The 18232-nt window shown below is 43.4% G+C and overlaps 2 protein-coding genes across 4 annotated transcripts; one reads left to right on the forward strand and one right to left on the reverse strand.

The window, feature by feature from the left end:
* Nucleotides 1–84: 84 nt before the first annotated feature.
* On the reverse strand, nt 85–14501 carry usp48 (ubiquitin specific peptidase 48). 3 transcript variants are annotated; one of them, XM_067250573.1, is made up of 28 exons: nt 14361–14501; nt 13732–13866; nt 13352–13472; nt 13100–13241; nt 12581–12708; nt 12329–12453; nt 11559–11667; nt 10815–10948; nt 10569–10651; nt 8682–8861; nt 7586–7723; nt 7191–7340; nt 6628–6828; nt 6358–6472; nt 6139–6281; nt 5882–5959; nt 5490–5614; nt 5045–5167; nt 4493–4554; nt 4223–4333; nt 3395–3525; nt 3189–3295; nt 2972–3079; nt 2705–2893; nt 1245–1370; nt 1093–1141; nt 920–946; nt 85–798 (listed from the first exon to the last, which is right to left on the reverse strand). In XM_067250573.1, exons 2-28 carry the CDS (start codon nt 13863–13865, stop codon nt 776–778), a joined length of 3162 nt encoding a protein of 1053 aa, XP_067106674.1. In that variant the 5' UTR covers nt 13866; nt 14361–14501; the 3' UTR covers nt 85–775. The 3 variants fall into 3 exon arrangements, 1 of the variants encoding a protein (XP_067106674.1); XR_010878228.1 differs by lacking the exons at nt 85–798; nt 920–946; nt 1093–1141 and having other exon boundaries at nt 1318–1370; nt 3395–3520; XR_010878231.1 differs by lacking the exons at nt 85–798; nt 920–946; nt 1093–1141; ... (2 more) ...; nt 2972–3079; nt 3189–3295 and having other exon boundaries at nt 3395–3520; nt 4144–4333.
* A 1270-nt stretch (nt 14502–15771) lies between these two features.
* On the forward strand, nt 15772–17941 carry ldlrad2 (low density lipoprotein receptor class A domain containing 2). The gene is made up of 3 exons (XM_067242506.1): nt 15772–15871; nt 17083–17568; nt 17772–17941. Exons 1-3 carry the CDS (start codon nt 15772–15774, stop codon nt 17939–17941), a joined length of 756 nt encoding a protein of 251 aa, XP_067098607.1.
* The last annotated feature ends 291 nt before the right edge of the window (nt 17942–18232 follow it).

Raw genomic sequence — 18232 nt, forward strand, 5'->3', positions numbered from 1 at the left:
ACTCTGCAAGTGATAAGCGCTGTTCTCCAGTGACAGTAACAAAAACCTATTTCATAATAATTTTATGGAAAAACTGCTGTAAAATAGAAGAAACAATTACTTTATTGCCCAATATGAAATAAAAGAGAAAAAAAAACAATTCACACCAATGCCTGCTTTCTTGCTCTGGCTGCAGCACAAACCTTATCTAACTTCAAAATGTTTTTAAGAAATATACAGATATCATTGCTATCTCTTCTAAATTTCATAGGGGGTTATCATATTTTATTTATTGTTGAGGTAATTCACGTTTATCCACCAAATAGTTATGATTCCAATATTTAACAGTTGCTCATGCATTCTTTAAATGTGTGTGAAGAAAATTGCAGTGACACCACAGGCTTCTATCAAACGTAAAGATGTTTCTTGGAAGGGTAACTTTCAGGGTAACTTTGCATCCTACAATGAAGGATGCAAAGCCTCTGCTACAAATGGCATTGGAGAGCACTGGAAAATGTTACTGAACTTTCTACACCCAATCACAGTCCGGGGTAAGAGCACAAACACAGTCTCAGAGAATGCATAAGCGTCTTTAAATATTAAAAGCCAGCAATAATTTTGAACACAGGTAAACGAAAAAGGTTTGCAACATAGTCACAGTTTAAAAAAGAACAAAACAAACAAAAAACAGAACCAAATTAAAGCACTTAAATCCAAGTATGGACACTTGACAAATTCAAGCTTTAGATTTTCTTCTGACTTTAGTCTATCAAGGGCATCTTCAGCAGTGTTTTTCTCAGTGTCCAAGAAGCCCAGTGCCTAAAAAGACATACAAGACAATAGTGGTTAGATAGAAAACTATTTCAATTCAAGCCAAAGTTGTCTACATACCAAAGTAGTGTTCCTATGTGACAACAGGAATTTAATGAGCTGTGCTTACCTTTAAATCCTTCTTCAGGCATACCAACTGGGAAAAAAAACCCTCAATTGATTATTGTTGAAGTTTTGTGCATGCTACATTTCTCAACTACTTGTAGTTTGTAGTTGAACTACAACTACAAACCAACGATAAACTGGAGTAACATGTTCAGCAGAATATGAATGAGCACGTACCCTGATAAACATCGTCCATTGCTGCATAATCTGCTATGGGTTCATCGGCCTGCAAATATATCATCCAATGAAAGTAAGATAGAGACAAAAATAACAAAATAAAAGTTTGAGGATGATTCAGTTGCATGCTTCTAAAGATGGCGGGTGTTTACCTTAAGGCAGATGATGCTATCTGGGATGACGCCTAGACTTCCCAGCGTGGCCGAATCATCTGTTAGACACCGCCCGTCGATGGATAGATTCTGGTCGAACGGAGCCACCGAGAAGGCGTGCATGATCTGAGGGGCAACAGCAGATGGTGCAGAAAAGTTCTCGTGGAGGTACACAGTTTGGTCATTGAGGGGACTTCCACTCAAACATTAAAAGCATGAACCCCTTTTCCCTCCCCTGTATGGCCAATATTTTCTTCCTGGAATCAATTAAGTACTACTCTACTCTACTCTCTATATACAGGAGTAGTGATTTTTCAGGTTGAGGTAGTTACATTAAGATATGATCATGACCATGTATAGCTTTACTGTAGTAAAAAAAAAAAAAGATCATGATAATAGGAGTACTAGACCCTTTGCTAGTTACTGAAATATATGAAGGCTATGAGTGCACTAAGTTGAATATGTGTGGCGGTCTGGGGAAACCCTTTACATGGTGAAAATGTGACTTTCTGTGTATTATACATATTTGGAAACTACAAACTCCCCTGAATACAAAATCACTCATATATCTTTATCACAACTGAAGTTACATCATTTTAAAGTTGACTTGTGTCAAAAAGTGATAAGGGAGAAAACTGCATTCAAAGATTCCACTCCGTTTCATTCTAGTTTACTGTGGCGAATATGGAAAGGAAATCCTTTTGTTCGTAATCACGTTGTGAATGTAAATGTCAGTTTAACTATAGGCTACATTAATAACTTCTCAGCAAGTTATTTTTAAGTTTAACAGCCTGACTTAATTGATCAGTTGTTTGGGGCTGCTGCAGCACTCAAAAGAGCAGGCAAACTGAGCATTTGATTTGACATGGCTTGAAAATCTTGCTAGCTGACATGTCCAAAAACTGTTGAAAGTAACTGTTTTTCATAAGTAATCATATATTTTTTGTACATTACAATGAAGTGTAGGGTGTTAACTATATAAAACATCAAAAATCTCAATTTGGACAGAAAAAGTTTTCGATCTTTTATGGCTTATAGCCAAAAAATGAGCGGCCGCGACATCCGACGGGTTTCTGCAGACCGCCACACATATATCAAGGTTGAGACAACGACATCATCACAATGTGAAAGCTCGGATTACATGGGAGAAGCTGTAAATGCTTGAGGACTCATGGAACTCGTCACTTCCTACAACCAAGTTCTCATAAGTCATCATATCATGACAATCATCAATGTAGATTAGAAGCTAAATTTGGCTAATCCTGCCAGCTCCAGCCCCATGTCTTCATAGAGATTAGGGACAAGACATACCTAACACATACGAGTATTTTATAAACTATTCGTTTAAGTTACTATAATATAATAAGAATCATAAACGGTCCTCAACCTTGGCACACGGATCTTATTATATTGTTTCCTCCCAGTGAGGGACAAGATTTGGACAGATATTGAGTCCCTACCTGTATCTTCAGCTCCTTGAGTGTCTGATTGGCTGAGACAATAAGAGCTTTCTCCCCCCGCAATTTCCTGTGACGCGTGCTCCGCCTGATGCTGCCTGCCTTGCTGGTGCTGGAGATGGGGGCGGGGCTTGGGGAGGCTCCGGCTGCGACGTCATCGCTCAGTTTCAGACGCTTGGCCCCATCTTCTGACTGGACGAGACGTGGTCACGTGAGCGGGAAGCGAGAGCAGCGCATGGCAGGGTCTTTCGTCTAATAAAGACCTCTTACCTGGCTGAAGTCTGGGTCCCTTTCTCCGTCTACTTTGGTGGGCTCCTCCCTCTCCTCCTCTGCCTCAGATCCGCTCACATTCATCTCAGGAGCCGTGTCCTTTATCATCTAAACACAGGTGTTTACTGCTGTTATCCTGAATGACTGCGAACTAACAGGCTGGCGGCGGGACAACGCAGGAGTGTGAGATCGCACACTGAGAAAGAGAGAGTCTTACCCTCTTGTCATCGACGACCTTGCGGACATAGACGGTGGCCTGGGCATACTCCCTCAGGTCTCTCTGCTGCTGGAAGATGAAGCCGTCTCGGCACTCCCTACACAGCTCTGTACGTCGGCACGCGTGGACACAAAAGCGGGGGTTAAAAAGTGACACGTTGTATACCTCCACACACTACGTACATCCCACTCCCATACCCCCTTTACCAGGCTGAGTGGTGTACTCCACAATGGGGCCAGATGGCGTGGTTTGGCTGAGGCGGCAGATGGAGATTGGCTGGTCTACCAGGAAGAGTCTGCTGATCACCTCCCACTCGCTGGGCCAGAGAAGAGCTATACTGTGCAGAGAGAGCCGCACACAACATGAGAGCGTCCGTCGCCGGCCTTCCTCTCTCCTTCACTACAAATATTCTACAAGACTTGTGTAAATCAACAATTCCAATATATGAAAGAGACAGGTTGTTAAGTATTAGGAAAATGACTCAATCAGCAAGGTATGAAACAGTAAACTTTAATTTAGTTGAATTTTTATGAATAAATTATATTTGAAGCACAGTGAACTGAGTATAATTTAATAAACTACATGCTTCCATCTAATGAACTATTATTTCCTACACTTAAGTTCTTAGCATCTATTGAGGACTATAAAGGTCACACACATTTGTTTGTTTAAAGTTGGATTATTTTACTGTGGTAATGCCTATAATGTTTAGTATAACTAGCAAATACTAAGATGACATACAGCCTACATTTGTAGTTTGTCTTGCTAGCCAGGCAACTTTGCAAGTACCGCTGATATACAAGAGAATAGGTCTTAGTTTGATTTGGTGGCTGACAATATATCTTTATTGTAGTCATTTTGTAGTTTTTTTGTAGTTTGTAGGCATACTGCTCAGTGTCTGTAGGCTAGTGACCTTACTTATTTTTAATTGTGCTTATTTGAAATGAAGTCTTGCCTTGTGACTTGCTTTTTGTTACAGATGTGATCACTTTTATTCCTGTTCAAGGACTGGACATGAGACAGGAGGCACTCACTGCTGGGCGTCTCCTTTCAACATGGAGTCGTAGGTAAACATGAACCCCCCATGAGGACAAAGCAGCAGGCTGTTCCCCACACTGGACACTGGTGTGGTCTTTGCAGGCCTCCTAAAGCGAGACAGAACCAGAGAAGAAGAAATGGAAAAGGAAAAAAAGAAAAATTGACACATTTATCCATTTCTTGCAGATGTTATATTCTCAAGCAATATACACTTAAGTACTCTCTAATAGTATAGAATGCATAATATGCAAGGGAGAGGACCTTACCTTATGAATTTCTTCCACTCGTCCACAAAGAACATAGAAACCACATAAAGCGTGTCCGTATCCTAAAACAGAAACCGGTTTGCATCAGACACAGTGACATAGAGCCCTGAGTATGCTGGACAAACAGGGGCTGTACATTTCAACATGTTCCTTTACATGTGTAGGAGATAGGTAGCACTTGGGGTAAACCTGTGCAGTTAGTATACGTGTGACAGCGGAATTGTGCAAGGAGGAAGTTCTCCTCTAAGATCTTCTCATTGTGTAAATACAGATGAGAGGTATTCAGTGCTTTGAAGGCTGTTCCTCAGCTATAATATATTCTGTTTGTGCTTATTAAACCATACAAAGATAGTCTAGGTTTGCCCCAGTCTTGGTACCTGCCATCACATCACCAGAATCCAGAGATTCCCAGCAGACTATAAGTGTACTTCACTTAAAGATATTCATACCGATAATTCCAATCATGTCTTCCTAAACCACTAAACTATTCCCTAAGGGTGTTTTCCACACCGGCTGTGAGAAGGCCCTGGAGATGGGACGCTCAGCTGGTACCTGAGGCCACTTGGTCAGCACGGGCCTGTTCTTCTCTTGGAAGAGGTTGAGCAAGGAGCTCTTCTGATCCGATGCCATCATCCTGTTAAGGGCCTCGTTCTCTTTCCCCTCACGCTCCAGCCTCTGTGTGTGTGTGGAGAGAAAGGAGGGAAACTGTTAGAGATGCTCACTACCATTTTCAACAATAACTCAAATAACAACAATGTGCACTCATGTAAACCTACTACTTTGCTAATGTTCCATTGCATACAGTAATCAGATAGTTCAACCTGAGGAAATGGTTGAGTATGGTTTCTGTTGTGGCATCAGCAGTACCAATGTCTGGTGAGCATTCGCGCACACACACAAGCAAGTTGCGTTAAAAGTTCCATGCCATCTATCAACACACACACACACACACACACACACAGTCCATCCCCCTCCGCTTGTGCCAGCCAATCCTCACCAGGCACTGTTGGCATGGCTCCTGTTGCTGGGTGAACTGGGGTGCCTTGGGGAAGTACGCCCTCAACTTGGACCACACCTCCGCCGTCACCAGGCGCCGCTCCGTCTCCAGGATACTCAGACCTCCTGCATGGGCCCACAGCACAGCCAGAAAGCAGTCATTAACGTCAAAATAACCATCATTTTAATCACCAAAACCCCCCAGTCGACATCCATCTAACTTCTGAAAAAAACTAATGTCTTCCATCCTTGATCTAGGGTATTTGTTTTACCAAACAAATACCTTGAACTCCAGCACTGAGTTAGTGCTGGGATTCAGACTGGTGGCTAGTGTTACATACTGTATCGACTCTACAGCTCAGAGCAGCAGTGGTCCAGTTCAGGGGCTGTTACCGTGACAACAGAGGATGTCCTCGTTAAAAGTCTTCATCTCTTCGTCGCCGCCCCCCTCCTGAGGCTCGGGTTCATACTCTGGGTAAAAAACACACACAGGTTAGGAGACACATCTGCAACAGCTCCTTAAATTGGAATTGGAATGACCTTGGCATCACAGGATGTTTGACCTCTAGATAAAAAGGCACAGTTTGGACACCCTGTGTGGGTTGATCCACCTAGCGGTAGCGGCGGGATAGCCTTGCGGGCCTGGTTACCTTTCATGGCGCTGATTTCCGGTCCCTCTCCGTTGGTCTTGCCGTTGCTGTGTCGGGTCTCCTCCTCGTCCTCGTCCAGCTGCTCCAGCGCCAGCACCCTCCAGACACGCAGGGACGCCTTGCTCACCCAGTAGCCCACATCGCTGCAGCCACAGGAGAGAAGGGTTGGTAAACACACACACACACACACACACAAGCATGCGTATGTCCACACACTACCTCTTGGTGTTGCTTTTGACCAGGTTGGAAACCTCCCTGTAGTCCTCATGGAGCTGGTTCTTCAGACGGAGCACCCGGCAGCGCTGGCTAACACACTCCTCGCACAGAGACGTGTCTGGACACACGGGTGAACACACACACAAGCAAGTTGTGACATTTGCAGGATGAGTGCTCCGGTCATTGACCATCAAATGCCAGGTTCAACTCCTCATAGCTCGAACGACCACGAATGTCTGGAGGCTACACTAAAATGGCAGTTGGAACTCTTACGGTCAAGTCGGGGTCCACCCCCGTAGCGCTCGTGTAGGATTTGGGCGGCGCGCTGCGAGATCCTCTTGGCCTCGCCCACCTTGTCGGGGTGGAGCTTGCCATGTGAGCACAGGAAGTGCGAGTTGTCCATCTCCTTGGTGGCCGTGGAGTCGTCCAGCCACTTCTTCAGCCATTCCAGAGGGACAAACTCGTACGGCTCACCTGCGAGGCAGAGAGGGAGGGAACCGGCGTGTTGTTGCAGTCGTCATTCAGTTAACACGATGATCATTTGATCTGGTGATCGTTGAAGTACATTTTTTTCTTTGTTCCGTGATAAGGGATATTCCTTTTATTTAAACGTTTTGCATCAAACATAATTTTTTACATTTCTTTATGGAAAATCCTGTGATTAAAATATTTTTTTGAACGCTGCAGTGGTTTCCATACAAGCCTTTTTCAACATTAAGGTTACCACATTAACTTTTTTTACTCTCACACAACAAAACACCACACTGACTGTGACAAAAAATAATTAGTCATCATGAACCCGGTGTTGGAATTAGAGTGGTGTGGGGGTTACCAACCGTCGTCCGCGGGTAAAAGCTCGTAGAGTTCTTTCACCTCCTCGTGCTTTGCCTTGCCCTTATCCACGCTCTGCCTCCGCATGTCCGCCATCTCACAGCACCACTCCTCAAACTTACGGTTGTCCAGGTCCACCAGCCTCTGCAAAATAGCTGCCACCACAGACAGAGGGTTTTCTTGTCACGTCACACATGCTTTGCTGGGGGGTTACGGTCAACTCTGAACGTTCTATTCACAAGCGTTCGTCAGCAACAGTCAAACAAACGGCCTTGTGATAAATTGGTGGATAAAAGGTTCACAAGCATGGACCTAAACCTACTGTATAACAACCGCTACTAAAATAAGCCCTTCAGGTGGATATGTGGGTAAACTATCCCTTTAAGGAGGCCCTGCTCACCTGGCACCTGGACGATGGTCTGTGAGGGATCGGTGACTTCCTCCTCCTGACACTTGTACACCAGCATGTAGGCGTTTCTGGAGCAGTGGTAGCCTTTGCTGCACTTGGGCTTGCGTGCTTGAGTCTTCACTGTCTCGGCTGGGGGAGCGGGGAGAAAAAGAGAGAGAGGGAGAAGGGGGAAAGAATGGATAAGAAAAACTGCGGCTGCATGAAACGACCGGCGAGAGTTGCCGCTTGCTGTTGGGGAGCAGTTAAAAACAGGTCCGTAAAGTTATACATTCCAGATTCTCGTGGTTTGCTACGTTGACGTCACGTCAGTCATGGCCGATCAAGCGCTGTTTGCGTACTTTATCGTTGACAAACTGCATGGTCGAGAATTTAATTGTTTTCGCATTAGAAACCAGTGCACTGAAATTTGCCATTTTATGTATTATGTATATGTTAAACTCTTTCTCCAATCTGCAGACTGATAGTACAACCAGAACTCAATTAAATGTAGTCTTTCCGTTTGTGAAGAGGCGGACTAAAACCCTTTCTTCAACAATAGTAGGCTATCGCACTCTGTCAATAAAGGCAAATATTTAATTAAATTGTACTGTTTGTTCTGGATTTGAGCATTGGAGAAACTGAAGGTGTCAGAATAAATACAAAACACACATCAATCGATCTCACGGTACTTTGATGGATACGTCACAGTGACATAGCCTCGGCGCCGTCTCAAGTCGGACAAAAGGTCTAACCATAATTCACTGTTTCAAGTCAGCCAACTGTAGCCGGCTGTCGGCGCTGCATGAAGTCGAACACACCTATTGTTACAAAACATTTTTGGACTCGCTAAAGAAGGGTTTAGGATTAGAGGTTTGTATTATTTTTTTTTACTCAAGACTGGATTTTCAAATCTTCTGGAATAAACATTCTGTAAAAACTTTGTCTGTTTGCTTGTTCATACTATGTTGAGTGTAGAGAGCAAGATACAAAGGTTAGAATGTGAGGATTGACACTGGGTATACACTTGAGAAGCCTACGTTGTTCCAAAGAGTGAACAAAGCATTTTTATTCAGTTAGAGTGAGGAGAGAGAGAGTACAGTGGCCTCACCAATGTCCTCCTCGATGCCTAGCTGCAGCTTCTTGCCTTCCATTTTCTCGATCTCCTCATCGTTGAACTTGTACCAGTCGCTGGTGCGGGCGTCCCTGGCATGTGCGATGTAGTGGCCGGAGTAGGCACTGACACCACGGTGGATTAGCACGGCGCTCAGCTCGTACACACACTTCTCGTCTGGGGTACACCACCCACGGGAGCCAAAACACACACACATACACACACAAACAACAGACTAACCAACTTTCCTTGTGATATATGTTACCACATTGGTCATTGCTATATTGTGACTTTTTGAAAGGTAAAAACTAAGTAGGCCATGGTAAAATATTTTGAAAGAACCATACATTACTGCTTAGTAGGGATGGGTATCGAGAACCAGTTCTTGTTTAGAACCGGTTCCCAGTGAATCGATTCCTTGGAATCGTTAGCAAAATTCCTTAACGATTCTGTTAACGATTCTCTGTGCCGTTGCGCATGCGCAAACTTTTATAGTTTATTCAGACAGACTGCAGCAAACATGGCAACTAGGAAGAAGCGTTCTAAAGTTTGGTTGTATTTCACACGACAAAATGACAACAACGCCACTTGTAACGTGTGTAAAAAGTCTATTTTGTCGAAGGGAAGAAATACTACAAATATGAAGAAGCATTTGAACACACAGCATGGGATGAAGTTACTGGAACGTCATGTGTTCGATGCAGCGCATCTAACGTTCGCGCTTCATCTCTAACTATCTAAGGTAGAGCTAAACTGCTCAAAAGTGATCACAACCACTTGTTACTGTGTGAAGCAATTTGCCTTTATTGTGTGTAGTCGATCTAGTTATCTTCTGTCCCGTCGTTTGAAGCATACATTTTAGCTCCGGCATTCGTCTCCCATTAGTATAGATCTTATTGATCATTTCGCGTTATCGGGGCAGCGTGTGTTATCAGCAAACATTATTAAACTGAGCATATCGATTTTTAATCCATTATTAAACTTAGCATTTTAATTGTTTAACCTTTTAATAGTCCTGTTAAATGTGCCTGAAAACGCCTAAACAACATACCCAAAGTACATTGAAAGCTGTTGTTGAACCATTTGGAGTACATGCATGTAAATGGTCTCTTTTGAAAGGTGACACTGAAGTTATTTACCCTGTTGTTAGGACCCCTGTAAGTCCTACTGGTGTTGAGTAATAGAAGCTTGAACACAAGGAAACTGAAAGTTTCTATCTCCGACTAGATTTTGTTTTGAAAACAGAGGCCTGAAGAGGCCTAGAGGTGGTAGGTATTAGCTAATTTCAGAGCCAGTCAAAGCCAGTTTGAGAAATTCGTTTAGAACGAGTGTGTGTGTGGGGGGACGCACAGACCTAGTTGGCTGTAGAGGGGAGAATCGATAAGAGAATCGATAAGGAATCTAATCGATAAGCAGGAATTGATAAAGAGTCGGAATCGTTAAAATCTTATCAATACGCATCCCTACTGCTTAGGGTATTGGTTTCCTAGCTCCTCGGACTGTACCTTCCAAAATACAGGAACCTTGGGGGGGGGGGGGGGGGGGGGGGGGGGCTTGGGGGGGTGGCAGTGTTTAATATATCTGATTGGTTGAGTACTGAAGAGTCTATCAACCGATATTGACATCAGCAAGTGATTTGACTGCCTGGATAGTTGCGTACAGTACATACATAAGCAGACTCATTTGCCTAATCTTCTGGGGAAAGTTCCTGCTGTAGAAACGCAGCTAACAATGTCTGCATGAACATTCTAGTTCCTTGAAAAGTAGTTCTGGGCAAACGCGGCAATTTATTGAAAACTGAACTTTGGAAAAATGGGATCCTTCCAAACAGTGTCCACTGTCATATTGATACGGCTGGTTGAACCATTGAGAGCTTGGCGATACCTTTGCCCTCCAGGAAGGGGCCCATGTCCAGCTGCTCAGGGAAACTAATGAAGGTGTTGAGCTTCTTCTTGTGGCCTGTTTGTCTGGAATAACAACAGCAATTCAGCCTAGAATTACCACATCGTTCCTCTCAAAGAGTTTATATCAAGAAATGTCTCCTGTATAGGCGAGTCAATCACGGACAGTAAGTAAGTAGCACTAACTTCAATCAGAGGATGTGGCTAATGCTAAAGCTGTACCGCTCACCTATCGAAGATGAAGCGCATAAGCTGGAGGTTGAGGGTGCGCGGCAAGCTGTGGAGTCTTATGCGCCGTGTGGCGTTCTGTTTGCTCTGGCAGCTCTCGCAGTAGTAGCGGTTATCCCCTTCCAGCTTCTCCTCCTACAGACAATGGGTGCGGATCAATTTGGAAGAGCATTGATTTAAGGTTCACTTAAAATAGATATTTTAAAAGGAGAGGTGGGGGGGATTATGAGGTAACAAGGCGTAATGGATGTCATGATACATTTATTTGTTTCTCAGAAAAATAATTGTAATGGCGTATCCATTAAAACTAAGTAGACACTACGTGATACATAACAAGTATGTTAATCACAATCAGTAGACCAGCTATTACCTTATTATCTGTTCATGTATTGTCTTTTTATTCATTCATATATGTGTTCCTACGGTAACCTATATTGTGATGACAGTCACAGGTCTATGATGTAGTACTTGTTTTTTTCTTATTCACTATAAACACTGTCCTCTAACCTTCAAGCCTCAGAAAGACTTTGCTACTCTCACCGTGTGCTTGAACTATATCCTTATTTTCGAAGAGTAGAGACTCCCTCCAATTAGCTGGTCGCACATACTTTCCACCACATGCGACCGTTGCATTATTTCCAACATTACCTTGAGGAACGCTGTGAAATCATAATAGGTTCCTACCTAAGGAAACTCGATGATAAGCTTTCTAGGGAAACTGTGTGACGTCATGGTGCAACATTACCTTGAGGAACTCTGTGATGCATTCTGTGAGGTTCTTGTGGCCCTGGATGTTGAGCTCCAGCTCGTAGAAGCGGGAGGGCAAGGGGGACGCACGGCCACACTGGTTACACCTGAGCACATTATATCACAAACTCCGAAAATTATTTGTAATTAATACTGGACATTTTCACGCTAATGGTTGTTAGCAGTAGTGCTCATTTGATTAGATATTGACCCATTTTTATCGTTGGAGTATTGCATGCCTAGTGTGGTTATTGTACACCTCTAAAAAAGAGGTGTACAATTATTCTTGATCCAAGACCATAGATGGCCAAAGCCTGGCTTGGATAAAAGCAATATCCCTCACACGCTTGACGTCAAATCTAATGAAAACCAAATGAAGTGTCAGGATTGTCCAGTAATAATGACTCAGGCATTTTTTTTTTTTTGTCTTCACAACAGGAATAAATGCCTGTTAATCTCAGACGCTTTTACAACTAGCATAGTCACGGATAAACGGAGAGAACCCCCCTACACTTTGACACATCAAAAGTGTAAACAAAAACCGAAAACAACAACCGAATGGCAGGAACTCTATCCAGGAGCAACCCAAAGACTCCATCTTAGAGGCAACAAAACAATTAAGTTTATACCCTTTTTAATCCTTACACCTCCAATATAAAAAACATTAGATTTGTTAACACTTCTTTATCTGGATTAAGTGAGTGGTCTGATGCAAGGAGGATTTTATTTGATGGGCCAAAGATAATACTGCTAATCTAGTTATCTTACACAGTGACGTAGGAGAACTGTCCACAGAACTGCTGCTGGATGATGTTCTGCAGGCTGGGGTTCTTCTGTTTGGACAGGGTGTCCTCTAGCAGCGATAGGAAGAGTTTGGAGAACTCCTGGGCATCCTGTAAAAGAAAGAAGAAAACCACAAAAAAAAAGCAAGGATGGGTTGAGATACAAGAAAAAATACTTTCATTTTGATCAAGCTAAGACTTATCTTGTCACAGCCTGGCTTTAGAGTATAGAATTTACCTGCTGTTGTCCTGTATCCAACCCAAGTGCTTTGACCAGCCCCGAGGGGTCAATGTACCTTCTGTTACTGTTCTGCAGCAGTGCAAACAGGTACTGCAAGTGCTCACAGATAGTCTGAGGCTCATAGTCTGAGAGAAAAAACAGAATTATTCTATCAAATGAAATGACATGGTATGCCAAGTATTTGAAAAACAGTTACGTTTTGGGTGGATTATCCATGTCAAACTGCATTTTCCAGTTACAAACAAAAGTGTATCTAGTGGCCAGACCTAGGATAAAACAATCACGTTAGAAGACAAGCATCAAATATGATGCTATTGATTAACCCCCCCCCCCCCCCCCCCCACCACCACCCCTAAAATCTACCTACCTACGGGTACAAATACACTTAACTGAACCCCTTTAAGCAAATACGCATAATTGTCCAATAATACCACCGCTGACAGCAATTGAACACACAGTAAATTCTTTGAATGTGAACGTTTCTAATATTTGTTGATTACATATATGAGCTTTTACCTGAGTCCATGTTGTGCTCTTCAGCCCGGGCATTCTGACAAAGATAAAGGGTCTTGCGGAGCTCCAGGTTGTGGAACCACACCTGCAAGAAGGTGTTGACGTAGCATGTGGCACCTAGGTTGGTCAGTCCCACAAAGGTGTTCTGACAGAACAATGGACAGAGAGGAAACAAGACAAACATCAATATTCAAATTGGAAGGTGATTGTGAGTTTGTTCTAAAGTGTGAACCTTTTCATCGCAAATTAAGATACCTTATCTCTACGCTCTGAGTTGGGGTCATCAATGTTGTGGAAAGTATTTTCATCAATCTCCCCCAACCAGGCATGTTCACCAATGCCCACAAGGCAATTAGGGTTTCCTTTACAATTCCGCCTGTATAAGAGGAAAGTCAGGTCACGCAATTCCTACATCTTGCACATATCTGGGGTTCGTGACTGAAATATAACAATAAAGCAACGCACTTAGACATAGAATAACTATTTACAGTCTGCCACATCTATTAGCCTATCTCGATGTAGCCATAAACGGACATTTTAGTAAGCTAGCTCTAGCTAGCTGATAGTGGCATGTTAGTTGAATTTGTCAGAGCTGGAGATGAATATTGCAGAGTGATAACGTGTGAGCGCTATACCTGCAAGTACCTCTCTTACACGCCGGTACACCGATCCGGTACGCCAGCTCAATGTGCTCCCGTTTAATGTCCTCCGGTCTCACCGATTCGACCCAGCGCCAGGCTGCCTTCTCTAGCTGCAAGCGCGGTGCCATTCTGCAAGAGACAGGACGCAAAAATGAGCCCTTTGGCTAGTAGAGGTCGAGGCTGCTGCGGCCTAGATAACCCTACCTAGCCAATATGGCATAGGATATATCACAAGTCATTGTTGGTACTGGTAAACGTTACCTTACTTTATCTTAACGTTATCGGACCTTAGCTGGCTAGCAAATCTCAAATTGCAGTTTTTCATGTCACGTGCATTTTTGCTGTTCGGATTTGAAACCTTCGAAAAGCACGATTTAGATTATTTAGATTACTATTAAAATCTATCTGACGAGTCGCTAGCTACAGTGCTTGCTAACGCTAGCTAGAAGTCGCAATGCTAAGTGGGCAGACGTTTTTTTCCATAACAAGCTAGCAACAACAGCAACAGACAAGTGCGTAGCTAGCTACGGTAGCGTTCAAGCTATAGCTAGCAAGCTAACAAGCTAACATTCATTAGCAAAATCATTACATAGAATTATTTTGAACGAAATGTTTATTCGAACCTTTTGTGCGTGTATCACAAACTTCTGAATGTGCAGCTGCTTCAGTAAAATAGTTTTTTATTTATTTTTTACATTTTATTTACAATTTGTTTTAGATTTAGCGCCCTTGCGTCAGATTTTAAATAAATATTTCCTCCTTCAGTTTCAAAGCTACGCGGCGTGACGTACGGGTTTTCCTTGGCGTACAACACGTCTTTCCTGCCGGCTGTGCTTGTTGCACGTAAAAGCGCACACATTTGTGATTGGTTCAGTTTTATCTCCACCAATGTTACGTGAATGCGCACTGACAATAGCGCTAACCAACCTTTATTAAATTATTCTACCACCAAGAAGATAATTACAGTTTAGTCTGACTAAGATGCGCTTCTCGCCGCCCTACTCAGCCAGTATTTCTAACATCTTACATTTACAGCATCTTCATCTAATTCAAAATATAAAACAGTACATGGTTTTGTTCTCATTTGTGCAGGTCAGACTATTGGCAGAATAATGAGTTCCGACTAAATGTGTTATTATTTTAAACCCATAAATGGATGAAATTATATTGTTTAGCTTGTTTGTTGATTCTTAAATCATGTCAGAAAACAGCTTACATTTACTGTCAATAAATCTGGTGACGGTGCGGAAAAGCCTCTATAGTTTCACTAAATCATTGCAGGGAACCTTTTAACAAGATTCTCCTGACCCATGACCTTGCTCACTGGTGTCATACTTAGGTCTGGTGTAAATTGTCAGGTCGGGTAATAACCTGTGCATCACTGTGAGGCAAATGTATGAATTAACTATTGTTTAACATGGCAATTTAGCTTTTTGGGCTGAATCAAAAAAGCACCCCCCCCCCCCCCCCCCCAGCGATACGTTTCTATAAGAGAGCATATAATGCCCCCTTGTGGAAACCTAATGCCCCCCCCCTCCCCCCCCCCCAACTGATTCATTCTGTAGCCGAGCCTGTGCAGTCCCTTCTTTTTCCCAAAAGCGCGAGACAAAGTATACCTATACTTTATATTCAAGAAGTATAAGGAAACAGATGGCTTGTCCCGCGTCCACCGGCCCATTTGAATGTGTTCTAGAGATTGAATGGAGGCGGATTGAGGGGCCGACTGCCCCTCCGTTGTCATGGGAATGACAGAACACGTAGATAGATTCATCAAAGAGGGGGTTAAAAGGAACAAAAGCCAGTATGATGAAGAGTAATTATCCAGAAAAGGGAATATTCCTTGCGCGTCGTCATCGTTGGCTTCTCTCGGGGCGCACAAGTCTTCGCATGGCCAGACAGTTTATTTAGCCAGATGATAACTTTTCACGTGTAGCAGAGATTTACACGGAAACAGACACACAGGTTTTGAAACATAACAGCTTTTTCGGGTGGGAGTCTTGAAGAACACAATTGGGAATACGTATAGACCTTGAGATGGAGATGGAGATGGACAAAGAGAACCAATTTCAACGCCTGTCAAAATCGTTTGTTCTTCTCAGCTTAATGACACTCACGACCTGTGCTATTGAGACGGGTAAGGAGATGGAAGATCATTTTTTAAGATTGATTCCATGGCTGATTCATTTGCCAGCCACTTGTTGCCATCGGGCTGACGCACTGCCCCGTGCAAGTAATTTATTTGTGACTGCTGACGCTTCAATGCACTTGGAGCTACTGTCGTCTAGACCACCGATAACATGCTATTGTCTTCGCTTTAATAAAGCATATTTAGTTTTTTTCTTCTTGCTGTGTACATGTAACCCTTTAAACCTTGATCTAGATAAACTAGAGGAGCGCGTATGGAACGGACAGTTATGCATTATCATAACGTAATTTAACGATAACGTCAGGATATACACACACCTAACACGCTGTCTGCTATAGTTTACCTTAAATAAGCCCCGCTAAATATTTCAGGTCATTTTGAAAACGTCTTTTTTCTTAGCCTTTGATTAGTTTAGGTTTGTTTACTTTTGGTGAGTCATTGACGGCTACAGTATTGTGTTAATGTTTGTACCATGGGGCCAGTTGCCCTGTTCATCTCTCACTACGTGTGCAATCAGGAGCTGTTATCTTTTTTCAAATATTCATTTTATTTTGAAGACTGAAAACTTTAGGTTTAAAGTGTTTAAAATGTTATGTTTACATTACACACTCATTTTCTCAGTGTATGTTTCGTAAGGCAATTAAAGCCTCAATGTTAGACAGCATTCCACAGTCTAACACAAATCTGACTAAATCACTGGAGAACCAATGTTATGCTGTTGTTTTTAACAACTATTGTGTGGCATTATGTCGACTTGCACTGGAACATTTCAGAAATGGCTGGTTTTCCTCCCCTTCTTGTGAACATTCCCGGAGGTCAGTGCAGGAGGATTGAGCAGTCGCCCCAGGAAACGGAGCTAATAAACTCAAGGGGTGGACATAAATCTCCTCATTATTTGGCTTACTGCCAATATAGGGGAATGTGAGGGCAAATCATCTGGCTCCATCTTGCCCTCACAGACAATTTGTCAGTTGTTACATTGATGAGGATGATGATATAATGACTATTTCTCAGACCCTAACGCTTGATGAAAATATAAGCACGTACCCATTTGAGAACATAGTATCTCTTTTAAGTTTATACTTTTTTTTATTAAAATGAAGCGTGTCCTACGTAGACTACAAGAAAAACTGTGTCTGCCATATGTGGTCAATTGAAATATATTCCCATTTGACAGTCCCCCTATTTGTTTCTTGTAGTGAATGTAGTGGACTTCTGTGGACAGATCATCCGGGGAGATGGTATGATTGTGAACTCACACCTGGAGTCCAAGAAGTACTACTTTGTCACCATGGGCACAGACTGCCATCTAACCATGCAAGCAGCGTCTCCCAAGGACAAGGTCCAGTTCCATTTCCGTTTCTTCCTGGTTTACAGTCTGCTGCGCGTTGCACCCCTCAGCCCAGCCCCACTCTTTCCAGAGTCCCCTCGAGGCTCCTCCGCACTTGCTCCACGTTTGGAGCCCACACCAGGGGAGGGTCCAGGCGACCCATGCCACGCAGGATCCTACATCCAGTTCCATGACGGGCGGGATAAGAGCTCGCCTACCATTGGGCCACCATTATGTGGGAAGAGTCCACCGAGACCCGTGCTCTCCACGGGCAACTATCTGACCCTGCGCCTGGTGACCCGGGGTACGCAGCCCAGAGTGGACTTTGTGGGAGACTTCACTTCCTTTAGACTGGGTGAGAGATGAAGGCATGGTTGACTGTAGTCTCAAACTTTTGTTGCTGTCGTGTCAAATACCACTGTTGCATAAGAGTTGTGTTGGAGTGTATAGTCAGGGCCTGAAGGTAGTAAACTGTTAAGTAGCATTTCCTTTTAAATTAGTTAGTTAGTTAATTTGTTCATTACTCACTCAGATGCATTGTTCCTTGTCTATCTGTAGGTTTTAACCAATCAGAGTGCAGTGGGGAGCCTTACTTCTCATGCCGGAATGGGAAGTGTATCCCCATGAGTCTGGTCTGTGATGACAAGGGAATCGACAACTGTGGGGATGGAAGTGACTTGGAAGACCACCTGCCCACAGGATGCAATTCAGGTGGTCCACAGGGATAAGTATGGGAGTCAGGTGGCTGAGCGGTTAGGGAAGCGGGCTAGTAATCTGAAGGTTGGGCAGTAGGGTGAGTAGGCCCGAGGCAAGGCACTTCACCCTACTTGCCTCGGGGAGAATGTCCCTGTACTTACTGTAAGTTGTTCTGGATAAGAGCGTCTGCTAAATGACTAAATGTAAGTTGAGCACAAGTTGCAATATAAATTCCAATGACCAATAGAACTGAACCTCTCCCGTTCCCTTCTCAGCAGGCCAGTTGTCTCCAGTGCAACCCCCATCCCCAGTTGTAACTGTTC

This window comes from Osmerus mordax, chromosome 1 (assembly GCF_038355195.1).
Source record: "Osmerus mordax isolate fOsmMor3 chromosome 1, fOsmMor3.pri, whole genome shotgun sequence".
Classification (NCBI taxonomy): Eukaryota; Metazoa; Chordata; class Actinopteri; order Osmeriformes; family Osmeridae; genus Osmerus; species Osmerus mordax.